We start from the raw sequence: 16,067 nt of genomic DNA on the forward strand, positions 1-16,067 counted from the left end.
ATGTCACAGATTTCAGTATGTGTCAATATCAAGGCTATTCTGATTTTCTTCTAACCTAAAAAGAATCTTTTGAAGACAAGGAGCTACAATGCCCACCCTCTTCCCTCCAAACCACACCCATAGAAAAGCAAAAGCAAGCGGAACTGAGTAAGTTAGAACAACTAGTTTAAAAATTCTGTTCCAGTGTTGAATTACCATAGTTTTCCTTATCGAGACTCTCTCATCCCATAAATCAGAACCAGGAGAAGACATATATACATTAATTCTAAATCAACTACCAGAGGCCCAATCAACTACTTTTTAGGGGATTACTATGTCTCTACTGCTTTATTAAATAGTACTGTGTACAAAAGAAGTATGAATCTACCAGATACTAATAATACAGCCCAGTGGAAACTAAAAACATAAATATCATAATTAGTAAACAGGTAAAATATAAATACATGTGTGTGTGTGAAAGAGAGACAGGCAGACAAAGGAAGGTTCCCTTTCTTCCTCTTCCCATACTGAGAAATTCCTAGCCATACTTCGCCACTAGCCAGTAGTGCTTAAAAGAAAGTCAGTCTTCTGTTCATCCCTAACCGCTCCTTTCCTTCTGTTGGGTAGTGGGCATAGTGTGCGCATCTGAAATCCCATTTCAACTTTGGGGTTAAGCTATATTCTCTAAAATACAGTCATTTGCAATATACTGCAATATATTGATTACATTAACTTCTCCTTAATGCAGGCGTAAGTGAAGAACAAAAAACTGCAATGTTGAGAATCATAATAGAAAATATGCAATAATAAATTGAAATAATTCACAATAATCAAGGAAACATCATGAGTTCATATTAAAATAATGAGGATGCTGAGATCTAGGAAACCAAAATTTAAAAGCAAACATTAAAGGTGCAGAAAGATGTAGAAAGTTACAAATAAGGAAAATTAATCCTCATTGTCAATGTGATTATCAGATTTGAAGAGAATGAAGAATGGAAAGAGGCAAACTTAAACAGAAGTAGTACTTTACATACGAGAGAGTGCACTCTTGGAAAAAATTAATCAAAGACGTGGAACAAATCACACACAACACTGGCAAAAATTCATGTCTGGCAAATCCTGCCTACTATAGTTTGGGAGCACCAGTATCAGTCAGGAGGAGAGACTCAATGCTTCTTGAGGATAGAGAAATTGACTTCTGAATTTCAGTCGCTAAGACAGTACCAGCACATATCAAGCAGTCAACAGAAGTCTGATGAACAGCCAAAAGACGGATGGGTTAAAACCACTCTTCTCCTCATGGGATTCATGGTATGCTTCTTTAAAATATAAACGTGGATAAACGAGACCATGAGTCTAACACAGAAAAGCAACATTAACGCTATTTTTTAGGTATTATTATGTTACTGCTGCCATAAGGAAATTGAGTAACACTTCTGTTTTAGGGAACCATTAATGCAGATTCTTAAAATGATGACAAATATTAGTGCTTCATATGCAATTAAGTAAATTAAAATACAACAACACATGAATGTTAAAAAAGTCAATATCCAATGAGGGAAAGCGAAACACAGATGTACACTGAGGCTAACAAAGGCAGCAGTACAGAGTGCTACATAAATAATTCAGAGTACTTTCCAATGAGTTGTAATTTATTTCTTAAGAGAACGACAAATGACAAGGAAATAAACTGATATCAGGGACTCAGTAAAAATTTAGCAATAAACAGTTTTCAGAACATGCCCTGGAATGATAATAGTTCAGCTCAATTTCCAATACTGCCAACATCTATAGCTCTAGCAAACACAAAAATATATGTTTGTAATATATGATCCTAATCACAATAAAATCACAAATCATCTAAAAAGGTTTATGTTCAGTTTGGTATACTCACACATTAAAAAAAAAGTGTCAAACAATAAGAGTTATGGTAAATGCTTAGATTAAGTAAAAAGTTTTATTATATAAATTATTAATAGTCTACTTTATCAGTATTAAATTATTTTATTAGAATGACCAAATAATTTATTACGTAAATTATTAAATCCATCTTATGACTATTAAACTATTAATCAAAATATTGGCTTTAAGCTGTAAGTTCCATGAAGGCGCCCACTGTGTCCGTTTGCTTACTACTGCATCCCCAGGAGGAGAAGCCAGCACAGCACAAGGCATTCAGTAATAAATAAAGTCACTTATAAAGGCCTGAGATACATTACCACCCTAGACCAGGGATCAGCAAAGTTTTTCTCTTAAGGGCCAGATAGCGATTCTTTCAGGCTTTGCGGGCCCTACGGCCTCTGGTCCAACCCCTCAACTCTGCCTTTGTAGCAAGAAAGCATCCACAGACAATAAATAAATCAACGGGAATGGCTTTGTTCCAGTAAAACTGAAATTAGAATTTCATATAATTTTCATGTGTTATGAACTCTTATTCTTCCTCTGATTTTTTCCCCATCATTTAAAAATGTAAAGAACATTCTTAGCTTGCCAGCTGTACGAAAACAGCCAGTGAGCCAGATTTGGCCCGTGGGCTACTGTTTACCAACCGATCCTTTTCTAGGTCCATAATTAGTTCGTGAGATTATAAAAACTCAACCCTACACATATTCAAGGGATTTAATAAGAGGAAAAAGGTGCAGACTTTGAAAAAATCTCTCTGACCCTCATTTCCTCATCTGTAATGGAACTAATGTGCAAACTAAGCTTGCTGGTGAGATTCCATGCACTAATGCACCTCCAGCACTGGGCCCAGTGACGAAGCCAGAGCAAACGCTCACCCCAGCACTTCAGAAAACTGTCGAACATCAGATGCCACAGTCAGACTACCTCGCAGCAAAGCTCACTCGAGTAAGCAAAACACTGCTAACATTCTCCAAGAACTTCATGTGGATGCTTACAAAACCAATTCTGAATTTACTGACAACTAAAAGAAATTACTACAAGGCAATGAGTGCCAATAATCAACCTAATTTCCAAAGACCAATGCAAAAGCCATTAGACTGTCATTCTCAATTACTTAATTTACTGTTTGCCAATAATTTAACTAATATAGGTTAATGGGTTTTTACATTTAACACATACAAAACCTATCAGGTTATACTATGCTGACTCTCCTGAAACTCTTTAATGGGAAAGAACACAGGTCCTTTGAAAAAAATTATAATAACATATTAATTGTTATCTCATGCATTATATCCAGAGAGAGACTTGGCCTCATTAAAACAAGAGGCAAGAGTTAAGTCTGGTGAAAGCATTTCCAAATTTGCTAATAGATTATTCATTTTAGGTAAAGTCATTTAGTGCCCATCCATCTACCCAGGACAAGAAAGGACTTGTGCAAATTATCCTGCACAGATTTCATGGGGCTCTGTAACTTTAGGGACTAAATTGGTAAGGTTAAGAATCCAGAAGTTTTATTTCCTCCTAGGTACCATACATAACAATTCTGAACATTTATTTGGAATGACTTACATATAAGCCTCTCGCCTAGCATAACTAAATACAATGTGTATATAGTTATAAAATCTCAGGTGCTTTTCAATAAACTGACATTTTTACCAACAAAATATAACCTAATTCTCTGAAGGATCAGATAATCTTAAAAGTATCTAATCTTGGGCCGGCCTGGGGGCACAGCGGCTAAGTTCGCACACTCCACTTCAGTGGTCCAGGGTTCCACCAGTTCGGATCCCAGGTGTGGACCTACGCACCACTTATCAAGCCATGCTGTGGCAGGTATCCCACATATAAAGTAGAGGAAGATGGGCACAGATGTTAGCTCAGGGCCAATCTTCCTTGGCAAAAAGAGGAGGATTGACAGGGGATGTTAGCTCAGGGCTAATTTTCCTCAAAAAAAAAAAAGTATCTAACCTTAAAATTAGAATCTTAAAATCATGATCTATTGATAATTACCTGTTTTCCTCACTACATTAATAAGAACTACCATTTGAGTACCCTTTGTGTTATATATTAATCATTTTATATGAATTATGTTCCTGAATCCCATAATAACTTTATAAGGTAAACATAATTATCGCATTTTAAGATATGCAGACAAAAGTTTAGAGAAATTAAATAACTTGTCCAAGGTTACATAGCTCATAAGGACATCGTACATGATCTGAGTCCCATAATCTTAACCTACCACATTTTGTACTCAACCTTGCTTAATTAAACTTTGGGTATTTTGGCAGGTTTAAGCAGAAAAATGCCTTTATAATTTATACTGAACCATTATTAAGTTGGTTTTCTCTAGTTTTAAATACATCAAAATCCTTTAGCTCCTAGGCAGACATGACCCTGACTCTGTGCTGTGTCCATGACAGCTGAGGCTGAGAACACCTTGGGTATTCACTTTTTCCTGCTTTCCCAACTCACTATAGCATCACTATAATTATCATTACATTTATGGCATCATTCACTTTTCCTTTTGCTTTAAAAAATATCACTACAATCAATATCTCCGTGTATAAGTGTTTATTTCTGGTTATTTTCTTAGAATTAAATTCTAGAAATGAAATTACTGGGAAAATTATAAGAACACTTTTTATGATCCTTGATATATGTTGCCAAATTGCTTTCCAGGAAGGATGTAAAAATGTGTACTCCTGCTAGTAGTATATGAGGGTGAAGAGTTTCTTCTTTTAAAATATAAGTAACAGGAGGAAAGATAATTCATCATGAATTTCTTACTGTGAATTTAATTGCTGTACTTCCTTCTTAATAGCAAACAGACATCAGTTTCATTAAGAGAAAGATGACTTCCATTAGAGAGGAAGGGAAGAGAATGTTAAGATAATTTTGGAGTGTGAACCAGGGATGGGATGGAAGTGGTTTATCCAATAAGGACAGTATGTATAAAATAAATGGACACTTCTGGGAGAGGAAATAGGTGTCAATCAATAGGGTAAGGAAAAGGAGGCAAGTAGATATCAAAGATCATCTTTCATGTTGGCTCTGAAAACATGAAATATAATTCACTATCCCATCACATTAGAATATTGATATGGATTTTTTTTTGGTAAATAAGCAATGATAAGAGTTTTACTGATTCTTAAGATTCTAGCTCCCACATACTTTATTTCCCGCTATTCATTGCTGAAGTAGCCTTTCTTCTTTTATGTAAGCAGAACATACACATAAAAATATTTTGGGGAGATATATTCAAGAGTCTTCAAAAAATGGAGTACATTAAATTTTTAATAATAAGATTCCATAATCATTCACTAAATTGAATTGACCGGAACTCTGTAATAAGAAACTGCCTGCTAGATTAAGACACCACAGGCATAGAGGAAACAACAGATGCTCTGGAAAATCAAAGATACAGACCTAAAATTAGCCCAAACTTGTTCTCAAATTTGCTAAGAGGGAGAATAGTTAGACGAGGCCAGTTGGAATCTAAATGGTCTATGTTCCTTGATACTGGTATGAAAATCGACGTTTTAGCCTGAAGAGATGTAATCACAATGTAACCATTTCCCACTTTGCTCTTTACTGTATGAAGCATACTGTGGTAGACTGCTCCTTCAGTTTTATTTACCAACCTTCTAAAAACATTTCTATTTTTCAAACTAAAAAGATTTTTATCATCAAATGACAGCCTACAAGTAACGATTTCTTCAGCGAGAATGTCACATGATTAAACTCTTAAAAATTCTAAGTAACACGTTGTCTAATATAATTTAAGTGTTCTCTTTCTGGTTTTCCAGATGGTGCAAAAAGAAAAGACTAAACACAAGTTAACCTTGTAGCAACTCTCCTTTCAATCCCAAACATAAAGAGACATTCTAATCTAGCGTAATCTTCCCTGCCCTGGGTATTGTAAGATAACCTTTCCTTTCAACACGGCATTGAACGAAAGCTGTAGCGTTTCAAACAAGAAAGTCACCACTTCTACTAATGGAAGTCAAAAGTCTTTTTAGAACAGCATAGGGTCTTGAATGATGGCTTCCTTCCTAAAAGCAGAGCTGGAGTTCTGGGTGGAAGAGGGGCTTAAAAGAATTAACATAGCAGGCTTGAGACTGCTATCCTTAAATCAGCCTGCCTGCCAAGGGGCTGACAAACACGAACTTGAATGGTAAATAGTTCCTTACAGTGATTAAAAATGTGCTTAAAGTGAAAGAAAGCGTCATTAGAGACTAGGTCAAGATTACCCACACCCTCGTATTCCCAATTATTATGTACAGGCATGAAAGTGAAACAGTGAAGTTGACTGACAGAGAAAAGAAAATTGATTCATCTGAAATATGGCATTGGAGGAGAGCTCTACGGAGACCCTCGACTGCCAGAAACATGAACAAGTGGGTCCTAGAGTAAAGGAAGCCTGAACTGTCACTGGAGGCAAAAATGACAAAACTGAGACTCTCCCATTTTGGGCATATCGTGAGAAGGCAGGATTCTTTCAAAAAGACACTAATGCTTTTTGGGAAAAGTAGAAGGCAGCAGGAAAAGAGGAAGACTAAATATGAGATGGATTGACTCCATAAAGGAAGCCAAAGGCATGAAGCTACAGAGGTGAATAGGGCTGTTGAGGACGGACATCGTGGACATCACTCATTCACAGGGTCGCCAGGAGTCGGAGCTGACTTGACAGCACGTAACAACAAACATTGCTAAGAGCGGCTCACAATGTCTAAATTGTTTGTACAAACAAGGTGGTTTATGCACATTACCTGCTTGTTTTCCTTCTGGGAGGCTGGAATTTTGCTACATGCTAGCAGACACTGTGGGTGCCTACATGTGGGTGCCCACAGTAAAATTTGGGGAAATGAGCTCTCCTGGTGACAACACCTCACACTTGATTAAGCACATTCTGTGTGACTCCAGTGGGAAAGGACTCTTGGAACTGGTGACTGGTCTTCTCCAGACTTTGCCTCCTGTGCCTCTTCCCTTTGTTGCTTCTGCTTTTATCCTTTCTCTGTGACAAATCACAACCATGAGTATGACTCTATGCTGCATCCTGTGAGTCCTCCTAGCAAATCAGTAAGCCTGGGGATGGTCTTGGAAACCCCGGAAACAAGAGCTAGAGAGGTTCTTCCTCAATTAGGATGCTGGAGTAAGCTTTTATTTTACAGTGTTCTTGGGAGCATCCAGACCCAGAGACTGCTCTTTGTCTGGGTGCTCTTCCTTCATGACCACTACGAATAGGGAGAGGAAAGAGTTAGCCTCCCCAAGGCCTTTCTACCAAGCCTCCCCAGAAAAGCAAGGATGCTGGAAAGGCGGGAGCAGGAGCACGGAAGGCAGCTGGGTGGGTACTGTTGCTCAATTACGTAGAACTAATTAGAAATAGAAAAGGGAATTAAACACATAGAGAAAAGGAGGCCACAGAATCTCCTCAGCATGTAAACCTAATCTTCACTTTGCTTTGAGAAACTCTCTCCTTTAAACTAGAGGATTATGGCAGAGTGCTTAGAAAAGAGTGTGGATTCTGGGCCAGGATGCCTGTTTGGATCCCACTTCAACCATTTCCTGGCTGTGTAAGCTTGGGCAAGTTACTCAGCATCTTTGTGCTCCCATTTATTTGTAAAATGTAGATAATAACTCTAACCTGATAACATTTCTTTCAAGTATTAAATTAATTGATAAATGAAAGTATATATAAAAGAGCTTGGCATAGTGTAAGCTCTTTAAAATAACTGTTGGCTATTATTATTTTCAAGGTCGTGTTGATTGTTTTCTCTTACCAACTTTTAAAAGTAGAGAAAACCAGAAATAGTAAAATAAGTTCAGAAGCATCCCAATACATTTTAGCCTAGGTGGAAACCAATATACATTAGGTGTTGGTGGTAAAGGGTAGGTGTTCTGTGGTAAATCTTGTTTGAGAAATACTAAGGTAAACAAAATGAGATTTTTGGCAGCCTTACTTAAAATGATGTGCATGGCAAATTTCCAAAAGGAGCATATAAAATGTCCAATTTCACAAAATCATTTGATCACAGAAATCTTTTTTATACCAAGCGTGGCATGGCACGAGGGCTTCGCGGCTCTAGTTCTAACAGGATGAGACACCTGCTTCATATGAACTTTCATGAGAACCTACCTACTGCTAGGGATACCACCATGATTGACCAAAGACTTCAGGCTCAGAAGATCACATACTAACAGAGAGAAGGAGGAAAATTACGATAAAATTATATGTATTAAGCTCTGCAAGAGAATATTAAGGAAGGAACACCCAAAAGCTACAGTGATGGGGAACCATGAGTGGGGAAGATGGATGAGTAGGGGGGCCCCATGAGCCAGATGAATGAGGGAAGAGACAGTCACAGAGGCCCAAGAGAATACAGTCAGATGAGTGAGCAGCGGCAGGCAGGCGCCAAGGAGATCATATGTGAGGCACTTGGGAGTTCTTAAAACTGTAAAGGGCAAAGGCTCCCCTTTTTAAATACCTTAAGTATGTTAAGCAAATTCAAACAAAACAGGCTTTGAAAAATATAGACAATTTGAAATAAAGTCAATCTGAAAGGACGGTGATTGAGGGGAGCAGAAGAATTAAGGTATATTCAAGAGAGAGTTTCACATAGTGTCCTCTGCCTGTCTCATCACTCCCTTGGTGAGATGTTAATAAGGGTGAGCCAAACAGTTTTAAGAATATAAAGTGAAGAACCTGTCACTCACTTGTCGCTGGAAACTGCCTGTCTGTAGTTCCCTTAACAAAGCCTTTATATCTCAGCATATGTTAATTAGTCTTAATGCTTAAGCCTAAGAATTTACTATACTCAGGGGGGTTTTGTTTTCTTACTTTTTAAAGAAACATACCAATAAATAGATGAGCTTTCTATATTTATGTAGTTTCTTCTGTTTGGCATAATAGTCAAACTTGCTAATGTTTTACCATTTCTAACAGTCCAGTTTGCCATTTTCTCTAAATTAGTTGATTTTACCATATCTACAAGTTGCTGGCATGTGGCTGGGTAAAACTGGGAAAGAGACACAGCTAAAAGTAGAAAATAAGATTCATGAGATTAGGCAGATCAACGCAGATGTTTTTAACTGGAGATTAAAAACATCTGTGGAGATTATGTGAAATTTAAATAGAATTGAACTCAAAGCATTAGTAAACTCAAAAGGATATTTTAAGTGATTTTGATTGTGAATGAAATCTAGGTTCATGAATTGTACACTTATGGAAATGAACTGATTAGAAATCTTTTTAAAACCAATCTTACTGAGAACAGTTATTAAAAAGCCCTTAAATAAGTAATTTTAAAAAGTAAAATAAAGTACTACCACTTTATATTAAAATAGTTATTTAGCACTTTGAGAGTACTTCCACATGTATAACATTATTTGATCATTATTAAAAGTGTATGAGAAAGCCACAGCTATATACCATGATTTAATTTCACATGCTTTGGTAAGGTTTCCAAACACGTAAACTAACAACTCAAAAAATAATTTACATAGTTCAAGAAAACATAATCACTTTATTATTTATAAAAATCTAAAAACTAAAATGCACACTACTAACAGCCAAGACTAAGTATTAGTCATTTGACATCTTTGCCTGAGTCACGTGTCGCTTAACAATGGGGATATGTTAGGTGATTTCACCATTATGTGAACATCCTATAGCGTACTTACACAAACCCACATGGTATAGCCTACGACACACCTGGGCTAATTGGTACTAATCTTATGGGACCTCCATCATATATGCGGTCCATCATTGACCGAAACATCATTATGCAGTGCATGACTGTATTTACCTATACTTCTCACTCTTACTATTTGAGAATCAGTGTTCTCATCTTTAAAGTGGAATTAAAATATAAGCATTTCCTGCTTAACATCAGCAGTCCATCTAAGAAAAATCCAACATTCTATTCAAACATCAACCAGAAGCCAATTTCCCATTATTATGACTGGGACAAATTATATTCAAACCCAAACTCTCAGTCTCCTAAAATGTAACTGAAACACATTTATAAAGGTAAAAGCCATTATGATGAGATGTAAAATGATGGGTAATTTTCGGTTATTGTATGTAACATTTACAGCATCTTATATTTATCAAAAGAGCACAGGTTTTAAAAGTTTAGACACACTCCCCTTGACTATTGAGAGTAGTCTTCAAAAATTTGGCTATGGCCATGGCAGTATTAGGTGACAATGGGAAAATCATCAAGAAACATTGATTTAATAAAAGATATTCTTCAATAATTCATGTGTTTGCCTAAAAAAATCTTGTCTTTCCCAATTCTGATAAAAATACAATGAAAGACAGAGAGATATAATCTGCCTGGATCTCCATCTCCACTCTTCCAGTTTACATTACTAGAATTACTTGGTGGCCTATTGGAATAATCTTGCTTTGCTTGTCATAGAAAATTGGTGGTTTAGCATCAACTCAACCTTTCTGCGAGTCTCATTCACCATTCTTACGGAGGCTCATAGCATCTCTTCAAGCAAGTCTTGTCTTTGTAACTGCAGTTCTACTAAGGTCGTTGAGCCACACCATGTTTCAGTATTCTTGACCTTGACTGCTATTATGATACCATACTGTGTTCTTTCAAAACTTGGAAGGATTAACAGAGAGGATAAAATCAGAACTTAGACCAAGAGTCCTATTCCTGACTAGGGTTATTTTCACCATGTTGTCTAGAATATGGCCGAGTGCTGATGGTAACACTTTCTGGAATGCCAGAATACTCACTTGTAGCCCAAAAGAAGACATTTCTATACTTACAGGCTATCTACCTATGCCCTTGCTAATTTTCTTTTACCAAATCACCTTGGTTGGTCAATGTTCTATCATGGCTCAATCCTAGATCCTATAAACAGCTTTTAGGTAATTTAATAATTTATCAGTTCATTTGGTCATTCTCGGTCTGGTCTATTTATTGCACCCCTACTCTTGCCACCCCAGAACTGGGGGTAAAAGGGAATGACATGATGGAAATGTGAAGATGGAGTGTGTGGTTATCACAATGACTATTATCACATTGATGGTGATACTGGTATTCATTCCCAAGGATGCTAAAAACTCTGCACAAGGGACAACTGTCTTAACCAAGAAGCCAAAGATATAATCTGTTGACAAGCAGCAGTAGCAACTGAGTCCCAGTTTTAACAAAATTCTTTTCTATAGAAAACATGGATATTGATCCAAGAGCTGTCTCTGACTAGCTCTACCATTTTCTTCAAGTCATTAGGCTTTATGAGCTCAGTTTCCTCATCAGGAAATTATGCTAAATAGTATTGTTTAATTTTTTATTATATTTTAATTTATTTTGTTTTTATCATTATACTTATAATATATTTTTATATTCTATCATACAGACCTACATTTGTGGCAAAACTTTGTTATCCTATGGCTTTTTAAGGCATTAGTTAAATACTGCAACTCGCTCCTTAACCTCCTTAATATTAAGGAAGCATACTTTAAAATCCCCTTTCCTATATCCAGTGAAGACCCCAGAGGCTATACAACAATGAAAGAATACTAGGAGTTACATGAGATATTACAGTTTCTTCAAGAGTTCTCAGGAAACTGAAACATATGTGGGCATGATCGATGGAATAATTCACAAGAGTGGAATAGGTGATTTTAGCCTTGAATCAAGGAAGCACTGACTGACTCAGAAAGTGAAAAAAATAAAATAAAATAAAATATCAAAGGGAAAATCTATAATAGACATTCCTCATTCTGAGTGAATATCAGTGAACCAGGCAAGGAAGAACTAAGACAAACGGGTTAAGGGGGAAACACAAAGACTTCACAGCTATCTGAAAAGGAAGGCTTTATAGAGTAAATTAAGATTGGGACACCAGAGGCATCAGGGAAGTGGATTACAAGTAGTTAGACTATGAGTGTGTATAATCAATGTTTACTGTATCTATATGTTTAATGTTGAAATAGGTTAACACAGTTACTGGCATGGAAAAAATACATTGATGGTTACAAGCCACATTGTACTTCACTTGAAATTTCAAAATAGAACTTTGGTATTGAATCAGTGGGTGATCACTGCATCCCTAAAATATGCAGTTTTCAAACTGCTGAATGTTAATTAACAAAAGGTATAAATTGTATATCTTGGTTCTTACCCTATGGACCATATGGAATTAAGTGGTAGACCAGAGCTTGCCCCCTACTTGTCCAAAACCCTAAGGAAAAAATAACTCAGGGCTACAGACATAAGGACTAGTGATTGGGTTGTTGGTATGCAACTTACCTTGAAGCAGGTTATGCATATAAAGACCTAATCAAAAAGAAATTGCTAATCGCTATTCTTCTTTCTTCTTACATATTACTAATCAAAGACCAAGAATGCATTATGACATCATTAAAACATCTTTCTCGCTCCCTAACACTCAGGCTTTGTGAGTACGAAGTCAGTCAAATGGTGTGGTAGTTAGCTCCCAAAATGGGTAACAATGATTCCTGCCTCCTGGTATTGACACCCTTGTGTAATCTGATGCCATAGTGTACGGGGTTGGTCTGCGTGACTAATAGCATCTGGCAGAAGAGATGGTAAGATGGTATATCACTGCTGCACTTAGATTATAAAAGACAGCTGCTTCTTTCTTGGGCTGGCTCTCTTGCATGCATGTTCTCCTTTCACTCCCTACCTCTCTGGAAAGCAAGCTGCCATCCTGTGAGCAAACCAATGGCAAGGAACTGATGCCTCCAACCAACAGCCAGTGAGAAATAATAGCCAGTGAGACCAACCAACAACCCACGAATAATCTTGGAAGAGAATTCTGTAGCCCCAGTGGAGGCCTGAGATGACTGAAAAACCAGGCTACATTATAACCTCACAAGAAACTTTGAGCCAGAACCGCCCAGTAAATTGACTCTCTTTTCCTCACCAACTGTGTGAGATAAGAACTGTTTGCAGTATTCAGCTGTTAAATTTTAGGACAATTTCTTACACAACAATAAATAACTAATACAGATGGCAAGAACTGGGGTATAAAATATTCTGTTTAAAAGATGGCAGATCAAATACTTTATATTTTAGTGTTCTCAGAAATTAAGCAGGCAAACTAATTTAAAGTTTTGTATAGTCACATAAACGTGGATTTTTCCTATGAGTCAAAGACATATCTATTGGGTAAAAAAAAGTTGTATGAATACACGTTGACTGCAAAATCCACTTTACGATTTTAACAAACCTTTAGAATTTTAAATTGCTTCCTTATTTATTTTCTTCACTGGAGCCCCAATTTCAGCTTCACTGAAAATCCAGAGCAGGTGGGAAAAAATTGTACTTGAAAGTGGAGATAATCTCCTTTCATTTGTAATAGAGCAACTCAAAAACTGCTGAAGTTGGAGATAATGGCCTCTATGAATTAGCTGCAATGCTGCATTAACTTGTTGTCATTACCATCACTATTAAAACTGCAGCTAAACATTCATCCCATGCTATACAGGGCACATTATCTATATAAAAGACATCATCGGTGCCCTCTAGGAACAGATCTGCAAAGTTCAAAAGCAGTGAGTTCTCACTGATATATGAAAAAACCGGATTGCACTATATCAATTTAGGACTACGCAATGTAGGAACTATAAGATTCAGCTAATCTTACTTTAAAACCAAACCTTAACAAATATAAATTAACTTTTGATGTTAAAAAAAAAGTGAAGCATGAAATAGAAGAGAAATTCATCAAAAGGTATTCACTCAAAATTTTCCTTTATTCTTGAGCCATTCAGAAACAAAAAAGCTGGCTTCCTCTTATTTCCTGTTATTTCCTCATCCTAGACAGAAACTGTCAGATTGCTACTTCCAGTTTTGGCAAGCCAGCAGCATTTAAGAGAGGAGGAGAAAAGTCACATCTGGCCAGATCTTTGACTTGTTGGTGAGTCTGCTTGTCCCTGCCTCTCCTGCTGTTTCTTCTGCTCCCGAAAATATGATTAATATCTATGAATTTGTAAAACTCTGCATTATAAGCAAGGCTGAGGGCTTTCCATCCCAAGGAGGTTGAGGGATGGAGTTAATGAGAAGTGAGGCTGTGGCGAATGCATAGAAACAAGCCAATGTTAACGTAATTGAGCATGAATAGCAAACACTGACTTGGGAACAGTCTTCATTTGCTGATGGAAAGTCTGATCAGCTGGTGGGCAGATGGAATGTGCACAGATCTGCATTCACTGCTGGCCCCAGAATTTTCAGATCATAACAGCCTATAGTTTATAACCTTGGTACCTTTGTTTTCCCATCTAAAATCATGTTTCCCTTCTTTTCTCACTTTCTTTTCTTTTCCTTTCATTCCTTCCTTCCTTCTTCCATTTTTCCCTCCCTCCTTCCCGTCTTCCTTCCTTCTTTCCTTCCTTCCTATGAAAGATTTCCTTTCTTCTTTTTGAACTTATCTCATCCATCCATAAGTCTTATAAAGAATTTAAAGTTTTATTATTTCAATGACTGGTATTTGTTTTAAAAATAGGTATAATTTGCTAAGGCCAGTCCAGAATAACACAGATGATGGTGCTGTATCTAGAAGAATTACTGAGGCTATAATTTTTTAAAAAAAAATCTTGCATTGTTGGGGATGGCCCAGTGATGCAGTAGTTAAGTTCACGAGCTCCACTTTGGCGGCCCTAGGTTTGTGGGTTTGAATCCTGGACTCAGACCTACACACCGCTCCTCAAGCCATGCTGTGGCGGCATCCCACATACACAATAGAGGAAGTTTAGCACAGATGTTAGCTCCGGGACAATCTTCCTCAAGCACAAAGACGAAGATTGGCAACAGATGTTAGCTCAGGGCCAATCTTCCTCACCAAAAACAAACAAATAAAAAAACAAAACCTCTGCACTGTCCTCTAAAGCCAGTGAACGTTTGAATTAGTGATTACTATAATACAGTCCTGTGTGTCTTCTATCATTCTCAACTAGATCATTTCCATGTTCTTCTTCAGTGGCAAGGATCTCTGGAAGATTTGCACCAGTAGTAACAAAATGAACACGTTAATAAGTTGTATATTATTATTAATTTCAAGCTGTAACAAATAGCTTTATTCAGAACAGAGTAATAATAGTTTCAAAGAAACTAAACATTAAAGAAATAAACCGTAATTCTACATTTCAAGGAACAGACAATTATGCATTTTTACAAAAATCACTTACAGAGATGTATTTAGTACTTTACAATGCAAAAAACTGGACACAACTTAGATGTAAATCAATTAGGAACTGGCTAAGTAAAGTACAGCACATTCATTAATTGAAATTAAAAATGATTTGTGAAAAATATGTAATAGCTAATGAGGATGTAGGCAACAATAGTATATTATTAAATGAACCTACATAAACTATAAACTTATTTAAAATATGTATGCTTAAAGGACTAAACATTAATGCTTACCTGATGGTGACAGAATTTCTAAGATTGCGTTTCCACTTGTCATTTTCTAAATTTCCATTTGAATGTATATTACAATTGCTACCAACATATTTTTAAGTAACCAAACAATGAGTTTCTCAATCATTTACACATACACCAAGAAAACCAGAAAGAACACAGGAAAAGCAAACATATGAGAAAGATCTTAAATATCAAAGTGTTCATAGTTTACCTTAATGGTGTAGTATTCTCTAACTTCAGGCCTAATAGAATCAAAATCCCCACTGATGAATTCAGGCAAAAAGCTGAAAGAAAAAGTTCCAAGTAAGTCAACTAATTAAGATAACTTACTTTTTAATCTTTAAAACTATGATTATAGGGACCAGAGAGAACACCAATGTACTCAAAAGGAAAAAGAAATAGAACAGAGTCTATTTTTAGAGCAAATGGGATATCATATCTTATACTCTTGGTTTTAATATAGCATGACTGAGGGGAAGTCCACATACCCAACTAATTCATCAACTTAATCACGCTATCAGTCAATATTTATCTTGCTTTAAAAAATAAAGATTAAAGAAGACCACTGGTTTAAAAAACTCAGTTTATGAACAACACAAAGACTCATAATCTTTGCATATTGCCTCCTACATATAGACAAACCCCTACATTACCAGACCCTCACACAAGTTCCAAACTTTCAACAGATTTGAACAAATGATCATGAGGATTAGTCATTCTTTGCAGAGCAGCAGTCAGTTCAAAGACATTTCTAATTATCCTATT

At 36.5% G+C, this 16,067-nt stretch overlaps 1 protein-coding gene across 6 annotated transcripts in view; it reads right to left on the reverse strand.

Moving 5' to 3' along the window:
• Nucleotides 1-16,067, reverse strand: part of TPK1 (thiamin pyrophosphokinase 1) — a 314,996-nt gene that overhangs the window by 151,439 nt on the left and 147,490 nt on the right. For all 6 annotated transcript variants that reach the window (XM_046670705.1, XM_046670706.1, XM_046670701.1 and 3 more), the window contains one exon: nucleotides 15,514-15,586. In XM_046670705.1, the coding sequence (XP_046526661.1) occupies nucleotides 15,514-15,586 (73 nt within the window). The remainder of the gene's footprint in view (nucleotides 1-15,513; nucleotides 15,587-16,067) is intronic.

The sequence above is a fragment of the Equus quagga genome, chromosome 8 (genome assembly GCF_021613505.1).
Source record: "Equus quagga isolate Etosha38 chromosome 8, UCLA_HA_Equagga_1.0, whole genome shotgun sequence".
Classification (NCBI taxonomy): Eukaryota; Metazoa; Chordata; class Mammalia; order Perissodactyla; family Equidae; genus Equus; species Equus quagga.